At 37.0% G+C, this 27570-nt stretch overlaps 1 protein-coding gene across 4 annotated transcripts in view; it reads left to right on the forward strand.

Annotated features, from left to right (window-relative positions):
* The window catches only part of LOC128549084 (hemicentin-1-like), an 82202-nt gene that overhangs the window by 23245 nt on the left and 31387 nt on the right, over nt 1–27570 (forward strand). For all 4 annotated transcript variants that reach the window (XM_053525286.1, XM_053525288.1, XM_053525287.1 and 1 more), the window contains 13 exons: nt 3488–3658; nt 4844–5014; nt 6702–6872; nt 8801–8971; nt 9812–9982; nt 12087–12251; nt 14190–14339; nt 15098–15235; nt 17787–17942; nt 18886–19086; nt 24116–24178; nt 25040–25159; nt 27047–27181. In XM_053525286.1, coding sequence (XP_053381261.1) covers nt 3488–3658; nt 4844–5014; nt 6702–6872; nt 8801–8971; nt 9812–9982; nt 12087–12251; nt 14190–14339; nt 15098–15235; nt 17787–17942; nt 18886–19086; nt 24116–24178; nt 25040–25159; nt 27047–27181 — 1983 coding nt within the window. The remainder of the gene's footprint in view (nt 1–3487; nt 3659–4843; nt 5015–6701; nt 6873–8800; nt 8972–9811; nt 9983–12086; nt 12252–14189; nt 14340–15097; nt 15236–17786; nt 17943–18885; nt 19087–24115; nt 24179–25039; nt 25160–27046; nt 27182–27570) is intronic.

Genomic DNA, 27570 nt, shown 5'->3' on the forward strand with positions numbered 1-27570 from the left:
CTCAGACAATAAGGAGCTGTTGAAAATGAACATGAATGAACATACCCTCATCACATACAGAAGAGCCTATGATGGTCTTAAAAGTCAAGACAAGCCTATCCATGAGTGCATCAGTAAAGAATTACTATAGAGCTGCAAGCATGCATATCATAGGTACAAGACTCATGCGCAAGAAACAAAGGTAGAAGACGAGAAGAAGCAAAAAGAAAAGGAAAGAGAAGAAACTCAAAAGCAGCTGGATGAAGCAAAGAAGAGAACAGCAGGTTTGAAGAAAATGGCAGAAAAATTAGTTGCTGAAGCTGATGAACTGGCCAAACAAGCTGAAACCAAAAACAATCTGCAGTTATTGGTGAAATCAAATGCTCTGAGGGATAAGTCACATGGAAAGAGAAAAGAGATGGATGATGAAATGAAAAATGTTGAAAGTCTTGAAAAGAAACTGAGGAAATGATTGAAAGTATTTATAATGTACAAGTATATCATGGGATCGCTCTAGCCATACATCTTGGCAGTAATGCCATCAGTTCATCTTCACATGATAGAAAATGTGAAATGTCAGTTTGTCAGTCTTGCCATTTCTGTGTATGTCTTATAATGTAGAGATGAATAGTTTTCCGTTACTAACACAATATTTTCTAGTCATGAATATTGTGAAAACTCTTTTTGTTATTAACTATGCTTTATTGTGTTTTTTTTTGCCACAAAGAAAGTGTGCCTTAAGAATAATGCCTTGCAGATATGCTTCAAATGATCTTGTTATTATCAATGCTTTATTGTTATGCCACTAGGAAACTATTGAAAGATCTTGGGTTTTGAAAGAGATGTTTTGCCAATAGGATTCCAATACTCTTGCTACTACAGTATTAGTCATGATGCTTTATTGTTTTTGCCACAGTGACTAGGACACTGTATATTAAGAGATCTTGGATTTTGAGAGTGATGCTTTGTCAATATGATTCCAATGGTCTTGCTATTAGTCATGGTGTTTTATTGTTTTTGCCTCTAGGAAACCGTATAATAACAGATCTTGGATTTTTGAGAATGATATTTTGCTAATACTAGCAGGGTTCCAATGGTCTTGTTATTAACCATACTTTATTGTTTTTACCATGAGGAAAGTGTACCTTAAAAGATGTTAGATTTTTGATAGTTACCTGTCTTGCAAAGATGCTTTTGATATGTATCTCTTAATAATTAGGTTTCACTGACCAAAAGTCACAATTATGTTTCATTGACTTGACCACCAAACAGTCATACAAGAAAGAAAACCATGTTTATTATCATTGTGTTTGATGTTTATGTTTAATGTATTGGAAAATAAATACAAAACATTTGGAAAAAAAATAATGGGAGGATTGGACGGCTATAGGGGAGGTCAGGAGGCCGTTCAGATGTTTGGTGGTTTTGGTCAGTGAAAAACATGAATTGGTCAGGGAAAAGTCAGGGAATTTTATCCATCCAGATTGCTGGCAACCCTGAAGGTACTCGGTCATATAATCAGAACATAACTGCGTCTGGTAGGTAACTTAATCAAATTAAGGGCCCAGGACATGTTTCATAATTTAATGTCCATGCTCAGTTATATTCACACAATTTTTGACAGAGTACCTTGCAGTATATCCTCCCTCCTATATTGCCACAAACTATATAGGTCTAGCTTGCGAAGTTACTGCGTAGTTCAACACAAGTAAGTGCCAGGTCCACAATATCTTATGTATTGGAGCGGCAGGGCCAATAGTTCTGTATCGGGCAAACCAAAATTACCTCCTGAATTGAAATCCCAGTAATTATTACATTTTATTTTCGAGTTTGTTGCCCAGGACACAGATATTTGGCTTTATAACTCAGCTCACGTACATGATTCAATGACAGACAATTTCCACAGTTAACGATGTAGATTTATATAGAGGCGCACATGAACGAGTAAAACAAACATGAAAAGAACACTAGGTTCAATAACATATAATTACGCAGACCGTATCGTCAGCTAATATGCTATACGCCAAACTAAACATGCATATTTCCGACATTCACAGGTCAACACACATAAGCAACACATAAACCCCTTCGGATTTAGGACAGAAGCATTGACTCCTTAGAGCATCATATGTAAGCTGAAAGCTGTGCTTGTTTCTAATATGTTATCCCTTTAATATACATGTATATAATTTTTGGAATAATGTGACATATACTTGGCACGTATTTCCAGTTCGGTTCTTTATCCAGGTACCATTTAAGCTCAAGATCTGTGGAGTTCTAAAAAGTCTAATGCACCACATATGTAGCCCAAGCACAACATATGTATCCCATTCGGTTTTTCTCCCAAAAACATTTTTCTAGCAAAGTGATCACCATAATTTTCTATTTCTGGGTGGGGTTTTGCATACGGAAAGGTTGCGAGGTCAAAATTAAGCAGGCGCAGGGCAACTAAACAACATATTTCCACCTGTTGATAAAAATGTTGCTAGTTTTCAGTCATACCGCTTCACGGAGGATAAGTTTTTCTCCGTCATTTCTACATATACAGATAAGGTAAATGCACTTAATTACGTGCTAGGTAATGTATACTCGGTTGCACTGCACCGCGATTTTTTGGCAAAACAATGTCATTTCCACAAAATTCAATCACAAATAAAAACCTCACCTGTTTTTCTGCGAAATTTTTACCACATATGTACTACCGGAAGCACAGCATATGAATTTTAGCGGTGCCCATTTGGGAATACATACGTTGGATTCCCTCCCCTGAATTAGCACAAAATAAAACTTCAATATAAAATGTGTTTTGCAAAAATATGACGTATACTGTAATAAACTTATGTGAAACTTTTAGTGCAAAAAGAGGATAATTGACATTTTTAGCTTGACTATTCAAAGAATAGATAGAGCTATTGGACTCACCCATGTGCTGGCATCGGTGTATAGGTATCCCGATTTGGTAAAGTTTTTGTATGTAAACTGGATCTCGATAACCACTTGTGGGAATAGATTGAAACTTCACGCACTTACTTACAGTGAAGAACAGATTTACACTACATGGGTTCCATAACTCTGTTTTGCTTGTTTACAAAGTTGAAGGTTACTGTGACATTGAGACATAAAATGGTGTATAGTTGATGGCTGGAAAATGCTTACAGCTATTGAATGTTGTTGGTCAAGGACATATCACACTTGAGATTAAAACACCCAGATACCATTGACAGGCTATCTTTGGTAGCGGGGGAGCATATCTATTTTAAACAAACATTGCTTGTCCAGAATTATGTTTCTTTTACACTGTTATATATAGCATCACATAGTGACATACAGTTATTGAATATTTTGTAGTCAGTATTCACTATGATCTAAAAACTGTTTGGAACAAAAGTAGGAAATGCTTTATTATGAGACATGCAGGCATATATTAGTGAAGGCAGTTTATTATGTACTCGAGTTAACTGTTGCTTAGTGGTGCAAAAAAGAAAATTATTCGGTTTTATAATTTTAGTACACGGTGGTTGGTCAGAATGGTCTGACTGGAAATTATGTAGTGCAAGTTGTGGAGAGGGCAGACAACTTCGTCACCGACTGTGTGACAACCCTGAGCCAGCTAATCAGGGAGAAGACTGTAAAGGAAAACACGTACAGTCTCGATCTTGCCAACTTAGAAATTGTCCAGGTTTGTATGTTACATTTGTTATTTTTAAGGATACTTTGGTTTTGCAAACCGTTTCTGATCCATAACTTAAAAACAACTCAACCCAGAATGTTGAAACTTCATTGGATGATTCGATCTGCTGAGTAGATGATCCCTATTGCATTTCAGTCTCTAAGCCAACCATTAGTGTCTCTGAACTTGTGCATCTTGAGATTTTTGTGGTATTTGACTTAGCCATCCCAGAGTTATGGCCCTTGACTTAGCCAGTCTGGAGTTATGGCCTTTGACTTAGGGCCTAAAAGTTTGTGTGGCATGTATTTCAAAAAAAAATTGACTTAAATTATAAAACATTACAGGATTGTTATCTAACATGTGTAGTTGCACACATTGTATTTTGTTTTGGATCTCTAACAGCAAGACCAGAGTTATGACCTCTGACTTAGTCAAAAATGAGAAGAAAAATGCCTATAAGTTTGTGTCTTACGTATTTCAAAAAGTATATGAGTCACATAGAGCCATGAAACATTAGAGGATTGATATTCAGCATATGAACTCGTGCGTCTAGATTTGTTTTTACTTTACTCAACCAAACAAGAGTTATGGTCCATGTCTTAGTAAAAAAATTCATAAAGGGCTTGAAGTTTGTGTCACAAATATTGCAGCAAACTATTTGAAAAATACAAATGTAGTCATGAATAGTCCTTGGGTTTTGTTTGGCATTCCACTCATAAAGGTCAGAGCTGTGACCATTGCCTTGGTCAAAACATCCATTAAAGGCCTAAATGTTTGTTTGACATGTATCTCAAAAAGTATTTTACCTGGAGCAGTTAAACTTTTAACCCCCACTCCCATTGACTTACACCCCTCAACCGAAATTAATATTTTACTTAGTCAAACTCGGAATATAGGTAGGCGGTATAACTGATTCTCTTTTTTTTTTTTTTAAATATGGCCACTGGAGGACATAGTCACTTTTAGCTGTATGTTCATTGGTTGTAAGTGTGGCAGAAAGAAAAATCTAGAAAACTGTGAACTTGGTAACTCAGCAAAGCCTCATTACCACCTGAACAATTTTTTTCTCAACCTATCTCTTTTCATCTGCACCTACAACCAGTGAAAACCCCAGAAAGACTATACTAAGATGTCTCCAAAACACTTGTTTCTGAAATTAAAGAGCTTTTTAAAGGCAGCTGTTGTATGATTTAGTTTCAGGAAACTGGGGTAACTGGTTACCATGGGAACAATGCAGTGTATCATGTAATGAGGGTGTTCAGTTGAGACGACGACTTTGTGATAATCCTGCACCCCAGTCAGGTGGTGGGACATGTGTTGGTGATGCAGTTGAAGAACAGACTTGTAACAGGAGACCTTGTGCTGGTATGTTTATGTTATGAGTCATGAGTGAGATTTAGTCTGTAACATCCTTGTGTGAACTTTATTCAAACAATTCCACTTGGCTGCTTTAAGAGACTGCCACACTGACCGCTGAAGCCACTGCTGTGATCATAATGATTTTTATGTTACCTTCTATAATGTAATATTCAATGTCTCATTTCTTTCTTTTTTTAGCTCACCTGTCACATAGTGACAAGGTGAGCTTTTGTGATCACCCTTCGTCCGTCGTTAGTCCGTGCATGCATGCGTCAACAATTTCTTGTCTGCACGATAGTGGTTTCATTTATGATTTTATTTTAACCAAACTTGCACACAACTTGTATCACCATAAGATCTCGGTTCCTTTCTTGAACTGGCCAGATCCCATCATAGGTTCCAGAGTTATGGCCCCTGAAAGGGCCAAAATTAGCTATTTTGACCTTGTCTGCACAATAGCAGCTTTATTTATAACTTGATTTTTACCAAACTAGCACACAACTTGTATCACCATAAGATCTTGGTTCCTTTCTTGAACTGGCCAGATTCCAATATGGGTTCCAGAGTTATGGCTTCTGAAAGGGCCAGAATTAGCTATTTTGACCTTGTCTGCACAATAGCAGCTTCATTTATAATTTTATTTTAACCAAACTTTTACACAACTTGTATAACATAAGATCTTGGTTCCTTTCTTCAACTGGCGAAATTCCTTTATAGGTTCCAGAGTTATGGCCCCTGAAAGTTAATCAAACTTGCACAAAACTTGTGTCACCATAAGATCTTGGTTCCTTTTTTTTAACTGGCCAGATCCCTTAATGGGTTCCAGAGTTATGGCCCCTGAAAGGGCCAAAATTAGCTATTTTGACCTTGTCTGCACAATAGCAACTTCATTTATGACTTGATATTAACCAAACTTGCACACAACTTGTATTACCACAAGATCTTGGTTCCTTTCTTGAACTGGCCAGATTCCATCATGGGTTCCAGAGTTATGGCCCCTTAAAGGTCCAAAATTGGCTATTTTGGCTTTTGCAGTCATATAGATACTTCATTTATGGTTTTATTTGATACAAACTTGGATTCCATGACAAATCAGATCCAATCGTAGGTTCCAGAATTATTTTATATCTGATTACCTCCCCTGATTGTAATCAAAATGGATTTATATCAGTATGTACTTACAGGACTTATTTGAAATTTCATTATTGTCATTAGTTGGACTGAGCCAATCAGGGTAGATAGCTATGGACTGATTTTATGTCAAATTACCTCCCTTTATTTCAGATTAAAATGGGTATATCTCCGTAACTAATGAAGATACTGATCTGAAATTTCATTTATGTCAACAGATTTATTTGGCAGATCCTTCTTTTGTTCACTGACAATAATTTTTTTTTTAATTACTTCCCTTTTACTTGCTATAAATAGCTTATTTTTACTAGCTTTTTTATTATTGGCCGTAGGGAAAAACCGAGACCACTTTTCTGTGGTACAACATGGATGATACCTCCAATTTTAGGTGTATTTTGACATATCTGTACCTTGTATGAATTTTTTTCTTTTTGGTTAAATTTCTTCCCTTTGTTGTTCCTGTTCTTTGGACTTAGATATTTTTCTGAGGACCTTCTTGTCCTAGTGCAATGATAACAGGTGAGCGATATAGGGCCATCATGGCCCCTTTTGTTTTGTGTAGTTGATGGTAATTGGGGTGAGTGGTCCTTATGGCAAGCATGTTCTGTGACGTGTGGGGATGGATATCATGAAAGAAGACGGAAGTGTAACAACCCCCCGCCCTCTAGCAATGGACGCTTCTGTCAGGGAGAACAGAGGGATACACAAAGGTGTAAACTAAGAGAATGCCCAGGTATATACTGCATGTCACACTGCATAGCAATTATTATGTCAGAAGGAAATGTTAACCCTTATAATGCTAAACACGACTGATTCTGCCTTGTGGCCAGTGTAGATCATGATCAGCCTGCACATCTGTGCAGTCTGATCATGATCTGCACTGTTCGCCATTCAGTCAGTATTTTTGGTAAGTACCCCTTCTAACAGCTAATGGTATGGTCAAAATTGAAAGATGGACAAGTTCATTATAGAAATTTAGCAGGGTTAGGGTTCGGGTAGTAAATATATTAAAGATACTGCAAACAATGAAACAAAGCTTCATTTATTGGACTCAGTTCTAAGTTTCTTATATGTTGTAAGCTAAATTCTTGCCAAAAAATAGCTTTAATATGGTCCCCGAATAAATTTGGGATTGGGGGTAGGCATATAGCTTCGCCTTGACAGTTGCCCCTCCCACTGTAAATCCCAACATCATTGTCTGCAATAACACCTCTAACAGTTTTTCTAAGGGATTGAGTCCAAACTTGCAGAGATGTATCATTACGAAGTGTATCAGGACACTAACATATCTTGCCAGATTTAGAAGTTATAGCCCTCAGAAACTTAGCAGAATTGAGTAATACTATTATAGCCTTTTTCAAATAAGAACAACACTACTGTCCTCTACAGTATATATTGCCATACCATATACCCCAGTATTAATACTCCATGCCCCAACCTAAGAACACCCTCTTCTATCTGTAAAAAAATGTAAACAATAGATTCAAGTTGAGCTGTTATTGTAGGTGTTTGATCTTGCATCTGTTGTCCATCATCCACAATATGCATAAACGTCATCACCTCTGAAACCACTGGTTAGAATTACACCTTTCTGGGGCTGCTAAAGCTAAAAACCCCAAAACAAAAAAAATCAACTTCTTCTCATGCGTGATGGATCTACATCAAACTTGTTGTGTAGCATCATTGTAAGGTTCTCTTTCAATTTTATGCAAATGGAGGCACTTGGTCTGTTTTAAGGGCCTAGAGCTAGAGATAGAAATACCTTCATACAACTTCCTGTTAACTGCCTGATGGATTTTTATCAGATTTGGTCTGGAAGCATCATTGTAAGGTCCTCTCTCCATTTTATTCAATCAGACATGCATTGCCCCTTTTAGGGGCTACAAGAACTAAAAATGAAAATAAATGTTGACTCTTTCTTCTCATGAACCGCTTAATTGATCGTCATCAGACTTGGTATGTAGCATCATTGTATGGTTCTCTTTGAAATTTATTCCAGTAGGGGAACTTGGTCCCTTTTAAGGGTTGCTAGAGGTAAAAATAGAAAAACCTTTAAATAACTTCTTCGTATGAAATGCGTAGTGTAGCATCATCAAGATCCTCTCGAAAGGGGTCACCAGGCCTGGTAGAGCTAAAAAACTGTATCTTCATCAGATTTGATCTATATTATTTGTGAGGTAAAAGGTCATGTAGGTAGACCTCTTTAAACTCCTTGAATGATTGTTATATTACATGGCTAAAGATATAACATTCTGAGTAAACTTTCATGCCAGGTTCAGTTCAAGGTTTTATTCAGAGGTCAATGGTCGGTCAGATAAACAGAATAAAGTCAGGATAGTCATAGATATTGTGTCAGTATAAAGTCGGTGAAGGTCGGTGGTTCTACCCAGGTACCAGCTCATGATGAAATAATGCACGGAGGGGCACCTGGGGTCTTCCTCCACCATTAAAGCTGAAAAGTTGCCATATGACCTATCATGTGTCGGTGTGACGTTAAATCCAAAAAAAAGTATAAAGTCATAATAGTCATAGATATTGTGCCAGTATAAAGTCAGGATAGTCATAGATATGGTGTCAGTGTCTGTTTATCTGGTACAGGAATGAAAGCGTTGAATTACTATTTATGAACTAAAATATGGCATATACTTTGGACAACTTTAGTTGATGGAAACTGGGGCAATTGGGGCCATTGGAATCCATGTACTTTGTCATGTGGTGGTGGAACAAGAACCCGTTCACGTATGTGTAACTATCCTGAACCCAAATATGGAGGACTATTTTGTATAGGGACAGACATACAGCTTGACTACTGCAACAGCGAACCTTGTCCCGGTAAGTGAATGTGTATTTACTTTAGACATATTGTATGAGTGTCTGATAATACATCTTTAATCATTTGACATATAACATAATACTCTTATACATAAAAATTTTCCCTGTTGACAGTTATATGCCATAAATTCCTGTGTATAATGGTCATTTTTAACAGCATGAAAAATGGTTTGTTTAAAATTGTCTGTTATTAGTTTTAGTTTAGGATACAATTAAGATTACTGTTACCTTCATTTCTAAAAAAGTGTGATGCCCTCCTTACTGTTGTCATGTATTGTGCATTGTCATCTGGATTCAAACAGCTGGTTACTAGGAAAACTCAAAGAAAAACATTGTTCACATTTTCTAGGTCATATTTTCTACCTGATTTTATGCACCCTGGTCAGAATTTTTTCTCGTACGTCCGTCATTCCGTTTTTTTGTCTGTCCTTTTGCAATTTCGTGTCCGGTCCATAACTCTGTCATTCATCAAGGGATTTAATATAACTTGGCACAGATGTTCTCCATGATGAAACAATGTGTCGTGCACAAAACCCAGATCCCTAGCTCACTCAAAGGTCAAAATTGGAGGTCAAAGGTTAACTGTCCAGTCCATAACTCTGCTATCCATGAAGGGATTTTAATATTACTTGGCACAGTTGTACCCCATAATAAGACAATGTGCCATGCACAACTTTCAGACCCCTAGCTTAAAGGTCAAGGTCACACTTTTGGCAGTCTAATGTTAACATGGCATGCTCATGGTCTGTTTAGTGTCCTGTCCAGAACTCTGTCATCCATCAAGTGTTTTATTGAACAATGTGTTAGTCTATTAGATCATTGAATTTTGGTTTTTTATAGTGCATGGTGGATGGTCTGAATGGGGAGAATTTGGAGAATGTTCTGTCAGCTGTAATGGTGGACTGAAGAAAAGATTTCGCACTTGCTCTAACCCACCACCTGGCAACAATGGCCGCCCTTGTCGAGGTCAAACTGACGATACATTGGCATGTAATCAGGAACCCTGTCCAGGTAATAAAAATCTATTTATAGAACTAACGTAGGTAAATTGAACCTATTTGCATATCTTTATACACATACTTACTGTCACTTGGATTTAATGATGTCTCCCACATGTAGTGTGTGAGACATAATGGTTTAATGTTGTGTGTGTGTCTGTCACAAAAACTGTTTCTTGCAACTCCTCACACCATCAGGCAGATTATTACCAAACTTTCCAAGAGTGAACATTGCCAAGCCTAGTTTTGTGTATCTTCAGCATTTTTCCCCAGAGTTGTGGCATCTGATTCAGCAAATTTTATGATGTTATAGCCACTTCTTTTATATTATTGGGTGGATTTTCACCAAACCTAAATGGAGTGATGGTTCTGTGATTTTCAATGCCCTAGATTTATCATATTTTACCTTGTCCACACAACTGCACAGATAACAACAGGAGGAATTACACCAGATTTCACTAAAGTGGTCATTGTCAAGCTTAGTTGTGCATATCTTTGGCATGTTCCAATTCTATGATTTCAGCAGAGTAATTGTCTAGATTCATCAAATTTTATGTTGTTTTGGCCACTTTTCTTGTACACAAGGTCAGATTTCCACCAAGCCTTATAAGAGTGATCAATGCAAAGTCTTATTATACCCCGACAAAATGAAGTTTGAGAGGTATATAGGAGTGAGCTTGTCTGCCGGTCTGTCTGTCTGTTGGTCTGTCAGTCCATTGGTTTTCATGGTTTCTGGACAGTCACTCATGAAAGGGTAGACAGGTTTAAATAATCTTTGGTACACAGGTGTAACATCAGAAAATACAGGTCAAGATCGACTTTGAGATCAGTAGGTCAAAGGTCAAGGTCACAATGACCCTGAACAGTTAAATGCTTTCCGGATGATAATTTGAGAACGCTTTGGCCTAGGATCATAAATTTTGGTACACAGGTGTTACATGATGAAATACAGGCCAAGTTCGACTTTGAGGTCAGTAGATCAAAGGTCAAGGTCACAGTGACCCGAAACAGTTTAATGGTTTCTGGATGATAATTTGAAAACACTTGGGCCTAGGATCATGAAAATTGATAGGAAGGTTGGTCATGACCAGCAGATGTCCCCTATATCAGTATGCCACAGGTCAAGGTCACAATGACGCAGAACAGTTAAACGGTTTTCGGAAGATAAGCCTAGTGGTAGAGCGTCCGCTTTGAGTGCGGGAGGTCATGGGTTCGATCCCTGGCCACGTCATACCAAAGACGTAAAAAATGGTATTAATAGCTTCCTCGCTTGGCGCTCAGCATTAAGAGGATAGTGCTAGGACTGGTCAGCCCATTGTCAGTATAATGTGACTGGGTGGGGTATCATGTCATGTGTCTACGGTGTGATATTCCAGTGAGGCAGCACTATAAAGTTGGGCATTGTGCTCACTGCTACAAGTAGACACCTTTGTTCATATAACTGAAAAATTGTTGAGAAAGATGTTAAACCCGAACACACACACACACTTCAGAATGCTTTGGTCTAGGATCACGAAACTTAATAGGGAGGTTGGTCATGATCAGCAAATGACCCCTATAGATTTTGAGTTGAAAAAGTCAAAGGTCAGAGTGACTTGGAACATTTAAACAGTTTCAGGGCAATAACTTGAGAACGCTTGTATTTTCTTAAAAGATTTTTACCAAATGATATATATTATTTATAGAAGAGTCCCAAAATAAACTTCTCATAGTGTACCAGTTCTTGCAAAGTAGTACTTTGTCTGTTATCATGAATTTCCAGTCTCTATGTTTTAAATTTGGAGTTTCCACTTGACTTTAAACTGCGCAATATTTTCCCCCACTGAAACCCACTCTTTGTTTTGAAAAACAAATAAGGAGTAAGATCAATACAGGGTACTGGGTGCGTTTTACTTACATGATGTACAGTAGAAACATCGAAAGTCTTCTTTTTAGAAACTGCTGGCTTGATTTCAAAATAATTTCATGTGAATGTTGACCATTTACAAGAATTATTCAAGCCAGCTTTGAAGCTCAGATGAGTGATCTAGGACCAGGAATTGCCCTCTTATTTATCAAACTCATTATACCATATATGCAGAACCACCTTAAATCTTATTACATGAATTTTGTTGCAGTTGATGGACAGTGGTCAAACTGGTCAGAGTGGAGCGTATGTTCTAGGACTTGTGACCATGGAACCAAATATCGTGAACGTACATGTCAACTACCTAAACACGGTGGCATTCTGTGTAGGGGTGATAATAAACAGATCATGGACTGTTTTCAAGAGCCATGCTATGGTAATTAAGTTTCTGTATAAATAACTTTTGCAATAATCTAAGTTTGTTATCACAAGTACAGCAAAGCAGCTAAAATAATAAGATGTCATTAGCCTTCTAATAATGCCTACCTCAAAAGAATGCTCTCATATGATACAGTAAGAATCTGTCCTCATAATAATTCTTTCACATCTGAACTCCAGACGATTATTTTTATTCAAAAGAAAATCACTGTTTGAGTCATATTATTTAAATTCTAACAGGACATCAAGGGTTACAATCTAATAGATATCCTTGATGACAGCCACCAAACATTTGCCTGTTTTGTATGGTCAAAGTTCAAGGTCACATCCACTTAAGGTAGCATGATTTGAATATTTCAGATATCCCTGTTAAATCAGAAGGTAACAGGATTTGAATATTTCAGATATCCCTGTTAAATCAGAAGGTAACAGGATTTGAATATTTCAGATATCCCTGTTAAATCAGAAGGTAACAGGATTTGAATATTTCAGATATCCCTGTTAAATCAGAAGGTAACAGGATTTGAATATTTCAGATATCTCTATTAGATCAGAAGGTAACAGGATTTGAATATTTCAGATATAAATCAGAAGGTAACAGGATTTTAATATTTCAGATATCCCTATTATAGCAGAAGGTAACAGGATTTGAATATTTCAGATATCTCTATTAGATCAGAAGGTAACAGGATTTGAATATTTCAGATATAAATCAGAAGTAGGGATGGGAACGAATACTGAAATCAATATTCGAATATCCGGTTTGCCATATTCGAATATATTCGAATATTCGGTTTGTTTTAATGGAAGCTTTAAATTCTTATTAAGTGATTGGCATATATACAACGTATTCATTTGTTTAAAGCGTGGATCATCGTAAATAAGGCCAAAAAATGTTTGTTTCGGGTAACCCGATCCTACATAGGGAAACCCGCCGATCCTAGCGTTTTACTTCACGATTCTGTCAGTATAATCATGAACATATTTAACTAATTCAGTGTTTTAGCTTCAAAATGATACAAAAAATTCAAAACGATTATAATTTAGACCGTCGCAATTTTATCTAAAAATAGCAGGTCGTCCCATTTAAACACGTGACGCGCTGTTGTATTACCGCCGCCATTTTGAAAAATTTCAATCGGCGTGTAAAAATAGTCGTGTAAAATGCAAGTAAGGCAGACTTAAAAGCTCCTTCAACATGAACTTGTGCATCAGTCATACGTTTTTCTTGATTTTGTTATTAACTACTTCAAAATTTAATTCGAATAAGGCCGATTGCGGATGAAAACCGATTCTGCGGATGGTCTGAAACGTACAAAATATTGTGAAAAGATTGACAATATCTACACGTTTGGCATTGTTTTTGAAAAAAAAATTCTACAACTTGTTACATAAAACAGGCGCCAATAAAAATGAACAAAAGATAAAAAGATATCACATTTACGCCTAACACAAACTGTTAATCCGTAGCGATGACCCCAGGTAATTATGCATTGCAATTTTTTTGTTAATTGGACATCTTTTGACATGCATCTGACACATTGACGCCTGTTGCAAACTGTTAATAAGTAACGATGGCCCCTGCCAATTATGCATTGCTATTTTCTTGTTAATTGGACATCTTTTGATACGTGATAAACTAACATGACATGGTTTTATTCTGAAAAATTAGCATGCTCATATTGTCCAAAATCAATGATACTTATTTTGAAAAAAAAAAATACAATAATTTACGAATATTCGAATTTGATTTTCATATTCGAATATTCGACTGATTTTCGAATATTCGAATATTCGAACATTCGTTCCCATCCCTAATCAGAAGGTAACAGGATTTTAATATTTCAGATATCCCAATTATAGCAGAAGGTAACATGGTTTGAATATTTCAGATATCCCTATTATAGCAGAAGGTAACATGATTTTAATATTTCAGATATCCCTATTATAGCAGAAGGTAACTTGATTGGTTATATCAACAACATAGACATTCCAGCAGCTACATTCTCTGTGGATATGGTTCCACTTCCAGATAACACAGCAACTTCTATCAATGCAACTATAAGAGGAGTACCCACAGTGCTAGGTATGTGCATGTTGAATCATCTTTAAGTATACTAGACCTTTTACCAGGACCTAACCTTTTGCCTGAAGTCCTGCAGTAACTTAATTGTCTGTCTTTCTGTTAATATTGCCTGTCACCGTAGATTGAAAATCAGGATGGGGGAGATTGTTGGTTTGCCCTCTGTTTAGCAGATAAGCAAAAAATCACAATATTTCGCAAAAAAAAAAAAAAAAAAAATGAATAAAGACAGCATTCTCCTGGATACTTGCCATGTATATTGGTCAATGTTTTGGTAACTTGAAACCCTTGATAGTTTGAACATTTTCTTCATTCCTTTATACCTCTGAGCAATTTATGTATAACTGTAGAAAGGGTAATAAAGCAATGAACAAAACGCGCAAGCTGTCATGACAAAATGACTGCTTTAAATACATAAGAAAGAGGTATAGCTCTCTAAATGGTCATAGCTATAACAGAAATCACCTGATTCTGATTTTAAATATGTAACAGTTCATTTTTAGCTCATTTGAACTTAAGGTGGATGGTCAGCAATTTGCATGCACATTCTGATAGCCAATTATTTCCTTCCCAACCATACTCATATTTAACCGTATCCTCTGGGTGCAACAAAACCCGCATTTTTCCAGTTTGTCTGACAGGGTTCTAGGTTCAAGCAGATTTTTGTTGAGAAACCAGATTGACAAATTGCTGTTAACTGATATTAGAAATATATGTTTTGCATATAATTATTTTTAATTTGTTTTATTATATACACACAGTTCCACATTTCCGTCATCTGCTGTCTGTATTGAGTCCTGTGTACTGGAGTACAGCTCAGGAGATAGATGGTGCCTACAATGGATATACACTTACTGACGGAGAGTTTACAAGAGAAGCCCAGATACAATATACAACAGGTAATTTCAAAATGTAAAAAATATGCCAGTGTTTTTATAAGTGCTGGTGCTACCACAACAGCAGTAATGGCTCTGTGGTGTATGGTTTTATTATTGTCTTAGATCTGAACAAAATGAACAATTTCATTTCTCATATAACTCACATGCTTCATGTCAAAGAAAATCAAACAGAAAAAACTTTAACAAATCACTTGCCCCTCACTGATGTTAGTTCGAGCCTCACTCGGGGAGTTGAATTATACATGTGTGGAAGCCATCAAATGGTCAGTGGTTCTACCCAGGTGCCCACCCGTGATGTAATAGTGCATAGAGTGGCACCAGGGGTTTTCCTCCAGCATCAAAGCTGGAAAGTTGCCATATAACCAATAATTGTGTCAGACATTAAACCCAACAACAGCCACAAAAAATGAATACAATAACGTTTCATTCTGCTAATAATTTCAAGCAAAACAAAAACAAACAAAAAACAGTTACTGTTACCTGAAGGAATGCACTGCTTCATGGACAGCTCTCTTTTTAGCCCACCATCATCAGATGGTGGGCTATTAAAATCACTCTGCGTCCGTGGTCCGTCCGTCCGTCATTCCGTCCGTCCGTCCGTTAACAATTTCTTGTTATCGCATCTCCTCAGAAACTACTGGGGGGATTTTGACCAAACTTTGTCAGAATGATGTATTGGTACCCTAGTTGTGTGCCCCTGAAAATCAGACTGGTTCAACAATTTATGAGTGAGTTATGGCCCTTTGTTTATTTCTATATTTTACATAGATTTATATAGGGAAAAACTTTGAAAACCTTCTTGTCCAAAACCACAGAGCCTAGGGCTTTGATATTTGGTTTGAAGCATCATCTAGTGGTCCTCTACCAAGATGATTCAAATTATTTCTCTGGGGCAAATATGGCCCCGCCCTGGGGGTCACATGGTTTATATAGACTTGTATAGGGAAAAACTTTGAATAACCTCTTGTCCAAAACCACTGGGCCTAGGGCTTTGATATTTTGTATGTGACATCATCTAGTGGTCTTCAACTAAGATTGTTCAAATTATACCCCTAGGGTCAAATATGACCCCGCCCTGGGGGTCATATGGTTTACATAGACTTATATAGGGAAAAACTTTGAAAATCTTCTTGTCCAAACCACAAAGCCTAAGGCTTTGATACTGGTAATGTAGCATCATCTAGTGGTTCTCTACCTAGTTTGTTCAAATTATCCCCCTAGGGTCAAAAATGGCCCCGCCCTGTGGGTCACATGGTTCATTATAGACTTATATAGGGAAAAGCTTTTAAAATGTTCTTGTCAATAACTACAACATTCAAATTTGGACCACATATGTATTTTTGAGTGGCAAGATGAACCTTGACATGAGTTGACCTTGGTTTTGACCTAGTGACCTACTTTCACATTTCTGTAGCTACAGCCTTCAAATTTGGACCACATGTATATTTTTGAGTGGCAAGATGAACCTTGACATGAGTTGACCTTGATTTTGACCTAGTGACCTACTTTCACATTTCTGTAGCTACAGCCTTCAAATTTGGACCACCTGCATAGTTTTGTGCACTGGAAAAAACTTTGACCTTGATTTTGACCTAGTGACCTACTTTCACATTTTGGAAGGTACAGGCGTCAGATTTGGACCATATGCATAGTTCCGTGTTTCAAAATGAAATTTGATATTGATTTTGACCTAGTGACCTACTTTCACATTTCTCAAGCTACAGCCTTCAAATTTGGACCACATGCATAGTTTTGTGTACCAAAAAAAAAACTTTGACCTTCACATTGACCTAGTGACCTACTTTCACATTTTTGAAGGTACAGGCTTCAAATTTGGACCACATGCATAGTTCTGTATTCCGAAATAAAATTTGACCTTGATTTTGACCTAGTGACCTACTTTTACATTTTCAAGCTACAGCCTTCAAATTTGGACCACTTGCATATTTTTGTGTACTGAAATGAACTTTGACCTTTACATTGACCTAGTGACCTACTTTCACATTTTTAAGGTACAGGCTTCAAATTTGGACCACATGCATAGTTTTGTATTCTGAAAAAAATTTGACCTTGATTTTGACCTAGAGACCTACTTTCACATTTCTCAACCTATAGCCTTCAAATTTGGACCACATGCATAGTTTTGTGTACCGAAATGAACTTTGACCTTTACATTGACCTAGTGACCTACTTTCACATTTTTGAAGGTACAGGCTTCAAATTTGGACCACATGCATAGTTTTGTATTCTGAAATAAAAATTGACATTGATTTTGACCTAGTGACCTACTTCTACATTTGTCAAGCTACAGCCTTCAGATTTGGACCACTTGCATAAGATTGTGTACCGAAACAAACTTTGACCTTGACATTGACCTAGTGACCTACTTTCACATTTCTCAAGCTACAGCTTTCGAATTCGGACCACATGCACAGTGTTGTGTACTGAAATGAAATTTGACCTTGAGCTAGTCAATAAGTCTTGAAATTTGGAACACTCAAAAATGGCACATTGGTGGGTGCCAAGATCACTCTGTGATCTCTTGTTTCAGGTGAAATTCTTAAGATGTCACATTATTCAAAAGGAGTTGATCATGACGGGAAACTGCAACTAGATATTGTTTTGAGGGGAAATGTTCCTGACATCGCAGAAACACAAATTGTTAAAATTACACCATACTGGGAGCAGTATACCCAATCTGGACCAGGTATGTGGTGTATTAAATTAGCTGTTGCAGTATTTAATGATGTATTCTTTATTAGGGACTGTTGGAATACCCTCCCTTTGTCTGTCTGTCAGTCTGCAAATCTGGATCCTGCAATTACTCAAGAAGTATTCAAGCAAGGTTCATAAAACTTGGTATGTGAATAGAAGGCTATAAAAGGTTACGCACATAGTTGACAAATGCTTGTGGGTCAGAATTCAGGGTCACTATTGAAGGTCAATTAAAAATTATTTCTGCTCCATAACTTTTATATGCATTGATGGATTATCTAAATGCTACACACAAACATTCCCCATGATGAGACATTGTCAGGGGGTAGGATATAAATGGTGTGTTTTTGTGGTTTAAGTGAGAAAATTGTGTCTATCGGGTAAATATGGCAGATTTTGTCGGCACATCATCACCCTAGGGTGGATATTTTGCCAAGTAAGTGAGTTTTTCTTTTACTTTGGAAACATTGCATGTGTGCATTCTGTGACCATGCTATTTATCTCCTCCCTACAATTTACCCTGAGTCTGTACCTGGCACAGTAAAAAAGTTATTGAATGCTTTTTACGGAGATATATAGTTTAAGTCCTGCTCATGTCCACTTTTCCAATGATTTGTGTAAAAAACAGTACGTTTGATCAAATTTATGATAGCCAAGCCTTTATAATTATTAGTTCTTACTTACGACTGCATAGCACAAGTGCAAGAACATTTTATTTTCAATTTTTTCTTCTTTAAGCTGATTTCAGGATCTTATGGCCAATGTTTGAGTGAGACCTGTATAATCAAGTATGGTAATTATTGCCACTGTCAGAATAGAATTTATTTAATGACTTACAAGATTATTACGATGAAATGTAAACTTTTTTTTACCCATACACATTAATAAACTTCAGTTTTGAGCCCTATTTTACAGGCTGGATTATGTCTTTATAGGTAGTGTACATGCACAGTCAACTCAGTTGATGCACGTTGATGAGTTTATGCTACCTTATGCTTCAAATCACAGTATTGTGTACAGCAAGGAGAACAAGATGCCATTCCTAGTACAAAGAATGTATGCCAACAACCTTCACGTTGATGTTTTCCCAGACAGAGAAATTATCAACTACATCCTTGAAACAAGCATTGCTCCAGGTAAATATATATTTTGTGGGCTCACATGAGCAAATTTCAAAGTGTCCAGTACCTATCATCTACCTATCTATAACCCTTTCTTCAAACAACTTTTAAGAATTATGAACTTTTCCATTAAAATACTGAATAAAACTTTAGATAATATGTTACTTACCTTCATCAGATCTTTGTAATGCTGCTTATGATGTTACTGTCGAAATTTAAAAGCATGCAGATGTTATCTTTACTGTCCATTTATGTAAATTGTAAAGACTTCCTGGTTGAGATAGTATGTTACTCCAGTCTACTTATGTAAAGTGTAGAGTCTTGCAGGTTGAGGTAGTTTGACAGGTCCATTTGTGTAAAGTGTAAGACTTACTGGTTGAGGTAGTATGGTACTCGGGTCCATTTATGTAAAGTGTAGAGTCTTGCTGGTTGAGATAGTTTGACAGGTCCATTTGTGTAAAGTGTAAGACTTACTGGTTGAGGTAGTATGATACTCGGGTCCATTTATTTAAAGTGTAGAGTCTTGCTGGTTGAGATAGTATGATACTCTGGTCCATTTATGTGAAGTGCAAATACTTGCTGGTTGAGGTAGTTTGACAGGTCCATTTATGTAAAATGTAGAGACTTACTGGTTGAGGTAGTTTGACAGGTCCATTTATGTAAAGTGTAGAGACTTACTGGTTGAGGTAGTATGATACTCTGGTCCATTTATGTAAAGTGTAGAGACTTACTGGTTGAGGTAGTATGATACTCTGGTCCATTTATGTAAAGTGTAGAGACTTACTGGTTGAGGTAGTTTGACAGGTCAATTTGTGTAAAGTGTAGAGACTTACTGGTTGAGGTAGTATGATACTCTGGTCCATTTATGTAAAGTGTAGAGACTTACTGGTTGAGGTAGTATGATACTCTGGTCCATTTATGTAAAGTGTAGAGACTTACTGGTTGAGGTAGTATGATACTCTGGTCCATTTATGTAAAGTGTAGAGACTTACTGGTTGAGGTAGTATGATACTCTGGTCCATTTATGTAAAGTGTAGAGACTTACTGGTTGAGGTAGTATGATACTCTGGTCTATTTATGTAAAGTGTAGAGACTTAGTATGATACTCTGGTCCATTTATGTAAAGTGTAGAGACTTACTGGTTGAGGTAGTTTAACAGGTCCATTTGTGTAAAGTGTAGAGACTTACTGGTTGAGGTAGTATGATACTCTGGTCCATTTATGTAAAGTGTAGAGACTTACTGGTTGAGGTAGTATGATACTCTGGTCAATTTATGTAAAGTGTAGAGACTTACTGGTTGAGGTAGTATGATACTCTGGTCCATTTATGTAAAGTATAGAGACTTCCTGGTTGAGGAAGTATGATACTCTGGTCCATTTATGTAAGTGTAGAGACTTACTGGTTGAGGTAGTTTGACAGGTCCATTTGTGTAAAGTGTAGAGATTTACTGGTTGAGGAAGTATGATACTCTGGTCCATTTATGTAAAGTGTAGAGACTTACTGGTTGAGGTAGTTTGACAGGTCCATTTGTGTAAAGTGAAGAGAATTCCTGGTTGAGGAAGTATGATACTCTGGTCCATTTATGTAAAGTGTAGAGACTTACTGGTTGAGATAGTATGATACTCTGGTCCATTTATGTAAAGTGCAAATACTTGCTGGTTGAGGTAGTTTGACAGGTCCTTTATGTAAAGTGTAGAGACTTACTGGTTGAGGTAGTATGATACTCTGGTCCATTTGTGTAAAGTGTAAGACTTACTGGTTGAGGTAGTATGAATGCAAAGACTTGCTGGTTGAGATAGTATGATACTCTGGTCCATTTATGTAAAGTGTAGAGACTTACTGGTTGAGGTAGTATGATACTCTGGTCCATTTATGTAAAGTGTAGAGACTTACTGGTTGAGGTAGTATGATACTCTGGTCCATTTATGTAAAGTGTAGAGACTTACTGGTTGAGGTAGTATGATACTCTGGTCCATTTATGTAAAGTGTAGAGTCTTGCTGGTTGAGATAGTATGATACTCTGGTCCATTTATGTAAAGTGCAAATACTTGCTGGTTGAGGTAGTTTGACAGGTCCATTTATGTAAAGTGTAGAGTCTTGCTGGTTGAGGTAGTATGATACTCTGGTCCATTTATGTAAAGTGCAGAGTCTTGCTGGTTGAGGTAGTATGATACTCTGGTCCATTTATGTAAAGTGTAGAGTCTTGCTGGTTGAGGTAGTATGATAGTCTGGTCCATTTATGTAAAGTATAGAGTCTTGCTGGTTGAGGTAGTATGATACTCTGGTCCATTTGTGTAAAGTGTAAGACTTACTGGTTGAGGTAGTTTGACAGGTCCATTTATGTAAAGTGTAGCGTCTTGCTGGTTGAGGTAGTATGATACTCTGGTCCATTTATGTAAAGTATAGAGTCTTGCTGGTTGATGTAGTATGATACTCTGGTCCATTTGTGTAAAGTGTAAGACTTACTGGTTGAGGTAGTTTGACAGGTCCATTTATGTAAAATGTAGAGACTTACTGGTTGAGGTAGTTTGACAGGTCCATTTATGTAAAGTGTAGAGACTTACTGGTTGAGGTAGTATGATACTCTGGTCCATTTATGTAAAGTGTAGAGACTTACTGGTTGAGGTAGTATGATACTCTGGTCCATTTATGTAAAGTGTAGAGACTTACTGGTTGAGGTAGTTTGACAGGTCCATTTGTGTAAAGTGTAGAGACTTACTGGTTGAGGTAGTATGATACTCTGGTCCATTTATGTAAAGTGTAGAGACTTACTGGTTGAGGTAGTATGATACTCTGGTCCATTTATGTAAAGTGTAGAGACTTACTGGTTGAGGTAGTATGATACTCTGGTCCATTTATGTAAAGTGTAGAGACTTACTGGTTGAGGTAGTATGATACTCTGGTCCATTTATGTAAAGTGTAGAGACTTACTGGTTGAGGTAGTATGATACTCTGGTCTATTTATGTAAAGTGTAGAGACTTACTGGTTGAGGTAGTATGATACTCTGGTCCATTTATGTAAAGTGTAGAGACTTACTGGTTGAGGTAGTTTGACAGGTCCATTTGTGTAAAGTGTAGAGACTTACTGGTTGAGGTAGTATGATACTCTGGTCCATTTATGTAAAGTGTAGAGACTTACTGGTTGAGGTAGTATGATACTCTGGTCCATTTATGTAAAGTGTAGAGACTTACTGGTTGAGGTAGTATGATACTCTGGTCCATTTATGTAAAGTATAGAGACTTCCTGGTTGAGGAAGTATGATACTCTGGTCCATTTATGTAAGTGTAGAGACTTACTGGTTGAGGTAGTTTGACAGGTCCATTTGTGTAAAGTGTAGAGATTTACTGGTTGAGGTAGTATGATACTCTGGTCCATTTATGTAAAGTGTAGAGACTTACTGGTTGAGGTAGTATGATACTCTGGTCCATTTATGTAAAGTGTAGAGACTTACTGGTTGAGGTAGTTTGACAGGTCCATTTGTGTAAAGTGAAGAGAATTCCTGGTTGTGGAAGTATGATACTCTGGTCCATTTATGTAAAGTGTAGAGACTTACTGGTTGAGATAGTATGATACTCTGGTCCATTTATGTAAAGTGCAAATACTTGCTGGTTGAGGTAGTTTGACAGGTCCATTTATGTAAAGTGCAAAGACTTGCTGGTTGAGGTAGTTTGACAGGTCCATTTATGTAAAGTGTAGAGTCTTGATGGTTGAGATAGTATGATACTCTGGTCCATTTGTGTAAAGTGTAAGACTTACTGGTTGAGGTAGTATGAATGCAAAGACTTGCTGGTTGAGATAGTATGATACTCTGGTCCATTTATGTAAAGTGTAGAGACTTACTGGTTGAGGTAGTATGATACTCTGGTCCATTTATGTAAAGTGTAAAGACTTACTGGTTGAGGTAGTATGATACTCTGGTCCATTTATGTAAAGTGTAGAGACTTACTGGTTGAGGTAGTATGATACTCTGGTCCATTTATATAAAGTGTAGAGTCTTGCTGGTTGAGATAGTATGATACTCTGGTCCATTTATGTAAAGTGCAAATACTTGCTGGTTGAGGTAGTTTGACAGGTCCATTTATGTAAAGTGTAGAGTCTTGCTGGTTGAGGTAGTATGATACTCTGGTCCATTTATGTAAAGTGCAGAGTCTTGCTGGTTGAGGTAGTATGATACTCTGGTCCATTTATGTAAAGTGTAGAGTCTTGCTGGTTGAGGTAGTATGATAGTCTGGTCCATTTATGTAAAGTGTAGCGTCTTGCTGGTTGAGGTAGTATGATACTCTGGTCCATTTATGTAAAGTATAGAGTCTTGCTGGTTGAGGTAGTATGATACTCTGGTCCATTTGTGTAAAGTGTAAGACTTACTGGTTGAGGTAGTATGAATGCAAAGACTTGCTGGTTGAGATAGTATGATACTCTGGTCCATTTATGTAAAGTGTAGAGACTTACTGGTTGAGGTAGTATGATACTCTGGTCCATTTATGTAAAGTGTAGAGTCTTGCTGGTTGAGATAGTATGATACTCTGGTCCATTTATGTAAAGTGCAAATACTTGCTGGTTGAGGTAGTTTGACAGGTCCATTTATGTAAAGTGTAGAGTCTTGCTGGTTGAGGTAGTATGATACTCTGGTCCATTTATGTAAAGTGCAGAGTCTTGCTGGTTGAGGTAGTGTGATACTCTGGTCCATTTATGTAAAGTGTAGAGTCTTGCTGGTTGAGGCAGTATGATAGTCTGGTCCATTTATGTAAAGTGTAGAGTCTTGCTGGTTGAGGTAGTATGATACTCTGGTCCATTTATGTAAAGTATAGAGTCTTGCTGGTTGAGGTAGTATGATACTATGGTCCATTTATGTAAAGTGTAGAGACTTACTGGTTGAGGTAGTATGATACTCTGGTCCATTTATGTAAAGTGTAGAGACTTACTGGTTGAGGTAGTATGATACTCTGGTCCATTTATGTAAAGTGTAGAGTCTTACTGGTTGAGATAGTATGATGCTCTTGTCCATTTGTGTGAAATGTAAAGATATTATTATTGTTATCATAGGTTCTCCAAGTAACCAGTGTCCTGATGGATTTATTCTGAATGTTGATGGTGCATATTGTCAAGGTAAGTGTTGTTCAATAAAGTTTAAACACAATTCACAGGATAGTTTTGCAAAAGGATGTGACTTCATCACTTTATTTAGCTCACATTTAAGCCAGATGTAGGGACTTTGTTAATGATTATATGGGAATCTGTACCCATTAGACACCTGTAAGGTATATATGCATAATTACAATTTTTGCACTTTTTCATCCCTGTTACGTCTGTAGAAACAACAGTTATTGCCAAGTTGCCAGATTTTGCCATCACTTGAACAGGCCTTGATCCATTCTTAATACATTCATTGCCATCACATGAGCAGGCCTTGACCCAGGCTCTTTTTTTTGCATACAGTCATTGCCAACATGTGAACAGGCCTTGACCTAGTCTTCATACAATCATTGCCATCAGGTGAACAAGCCTTGACCCATTCTTTCATATAATCATTGCCATCACATGAACAGGCCTTGACCCAGTCTTGATAAATCATTGCCATCACGTTAACATGCCTTGAGCTAGTCTTCATACAAGACCAGCATGGTAAGGGATCTCCCTCTAGGTGATTAGGCAGCCTTACAGCTCTTGTTATATCTTAAAACTAATTGTACAACACCACTATGTTGAAAATATACTTGTTTAAATATAGGTGTTGAATCAGAGAAAACAGTTCCAATTTCAGTCATCATTGATCGTCGGCCTTGGCCCTTTGAAATTGGTTATTTATGTCAAATATCATTAATAAGTTTTTGCAAGATAAAAATTTATAATGGATGCTGTATCTTAAAATTTGATGATGCATTTTAATTCTGAATAGAAATGTAAAAACTGTTCTTAAAGAAAGTAGATGATAACATGAAATGTTTAACATGAATTGTTTTATAATAGATGATGATGAATGCACAAGATTGAGGCCATGCTCAGACTATTGTCATAATTCCCCGGGAAGCTATTACTGCTCCTGTCCACTAGGATATGTGCTTGACGTGGATGGCAGACAGTGTACAGGTATGTTAAGTTTCTCTTATTCTTCATATATGGCAATGTATTTTTAGCTCGTCTAAACCAAACATTCAGAATGAATTAATGGCCTACGTGGATGATCGAAGTCAGTTATCCATTGCCTTACATTTTATTGTTAACATAAGATGTCAAAATTTTGGCCCAAACTTATTGAAACCTGATTAAAAAGTTTGCCTCAATAAATTCTCAGAAAAGGTTGTAACTGCATTGGTCATCTAGGTTAGAAAAAAACTATTGCTAGGTGAAAAACCTAGTTAACTCTCTAGATGTCTTCTTCTGACTGGATAGAATTGAAATTTGGTCAGAATTGTTATTTAATGAAAATACTTTAAAGCACCAATTAATAAAGAAGAAAAACAGGTAAAATGCCTGTGAATGACCCTTTTGTTTTGGAGGTCAGTTAGTGAAGCATATGAACCTTAAGATTGAAAATGGTTCTGCTTATTAACCTTTAGCCTGCTAAATTTCTATTATATGGACTGGTCCATCATTCAGTTTGGGCAGTACCATTTATTTGAAGGGGTGTTTACTGAAAATTTACTGACTGAATAGCGAACAGTGCAGACCATGATCAGACCTCTCAGATGTGCAGGCTGATCTTGGTCTGCACTGGCCACAAAGGCAGAATTACTTGCCGCCAGCAGGCTAAAGGTTAACTGAAAAATGCTTCAGCATACAATCATCAAACTTCACACCTATTTCTTTTGGGATAAAAAGTCAAGAATTGAAATTCAGTTAGCTAAGATACATTCATTGTAATAGCAAAGTGGTAACACTAAATGCACATACTTCTTATTTCGACATAACCTCATTTTCCATAATTACATTTGCATCAAAATGATGTTGCATGTTCTCCTGAACTTACTGTCTTATCTATGCATAGCATATTCAGTTATATTTTACACTGCATTCAAATGGTACCTTTGTACCATGTTCTCTAGCTCTTTGTTTCAGACATAGATGGACATAGCACTGCTTCAGCATACTGTCAAACTCTTTGTTTCAGACATAGATGGATGTAGCACTGTTACTACTAACTGCCAAGCTCTTTGTTTCAGACATAGATGGATGCAGTTTTGCTTTAACTTACTGTCAAGCTCTTTGTTTCAGACATAGATGGATGTAGCACTGCTTCAACTGTCAAGCTCTTTGTTTCAGACATAGATGGACGTAGCACTGCTTCACTTATTGTCAAGTTGTTTCAGACATAGATGGATGTAGCACTGCTTCAACTTACTGTCAAGCTCTTTGTTTCAGACATAGATGGATGTAGCACTGCTTCAACTTATTGTCAAGTTGTTTCAAACATAGGTGGATGTAGCACTGCTTCAACTTACTGTCAAGCTGTTTATTTCAAACATCAATGGACATAGCACTGCTTCAGCTTACTGTCAAGCTCTTTGTTTCAGACATCGATGGACGTAGCACTGCTTCAACTTACTGTCAAGTTGTTTCAGACATAGATGGACGTAGCACTGCTTCAACTTACTGTCAAGCTGTTTGTTTCAGACATAGATGGACGTAGCACTGTTACAACTTACTGCCAAGCTCTTTGTTTCAGACATAGAATGACATAGCACTGCTTCAACTTACAGTCAAGCTCTTTCTTTCAGACATAGAATGACATAGCACTGCTTCAACTTACTGTCAAGCTCTTTGTTTCAGACATCAATGGACATAGCACTGCTTCAACGTAATGTCAAGCTCTTTGTTTCAGACATAGATAGATGTAGCACTGTTAAAACTTACTGTCAAGTTGTTTCAGACATAGATGGACATAGCACTGCTTCAATTTACTGTCAAGCTCTTTGTTTCAGACATAGATGGACGTAGCACTGCTTCAACTTACTGTCAAGCTCTTTTTTTTTTCAGATATAGATGAATGTAGCACTGCATCAGCTAATTGTCCTGCTGACCAGGAATGCACTAATACTATTGGTTCATATTTCTGTCATGTTAGATGTGGACAGGGCTATAGACCGTTTGAAAATGGGCAGAAATGTATAGGTAATAAGTTATTGCTATTTCACAATATCTTTTATATTGTTTTCACAAAATGTTTTATCTACACAATCATTTTGGCCAAACTTACAGATATTTTTGTTTCTCCTCCTGAGACCCATTCAGTTTAGGGCTGAGTAGTTAAAGAAATTATTTTCAGACATTTTTTTTCTTTAAATGCATTTCCAACTGACAAACATTTAATAGATATAATGTATGTAATATAAATTAGTCTCTGCCTCCTGCATGTTAATAGTCATCCATAAACAGCTCTTTAATCTTTTTCATCATTTTGATTTGAAAGGAACCACACTGAAAAAAAATGTTGAAAAAGATGTTAAACCTGAATACACTCCAACTTCATATGTGTGATAAAATACTTTTGGTAGGAGCAA

Source organism: Mercenaria mercenaria, chromosome 15 (genome assembly GCF_021730395.1).
Source record: "Mercenaria mercenaria strain notata chromosome 15, MADL_Memer_1, whole genome shotgun sequence".
Lineage (NCBI taxonomy): Eukaryota > Metazoa > Mollusca > Bivalvia > Venerida > Veneridae > Mercenaria > Mercenaria mercenaria.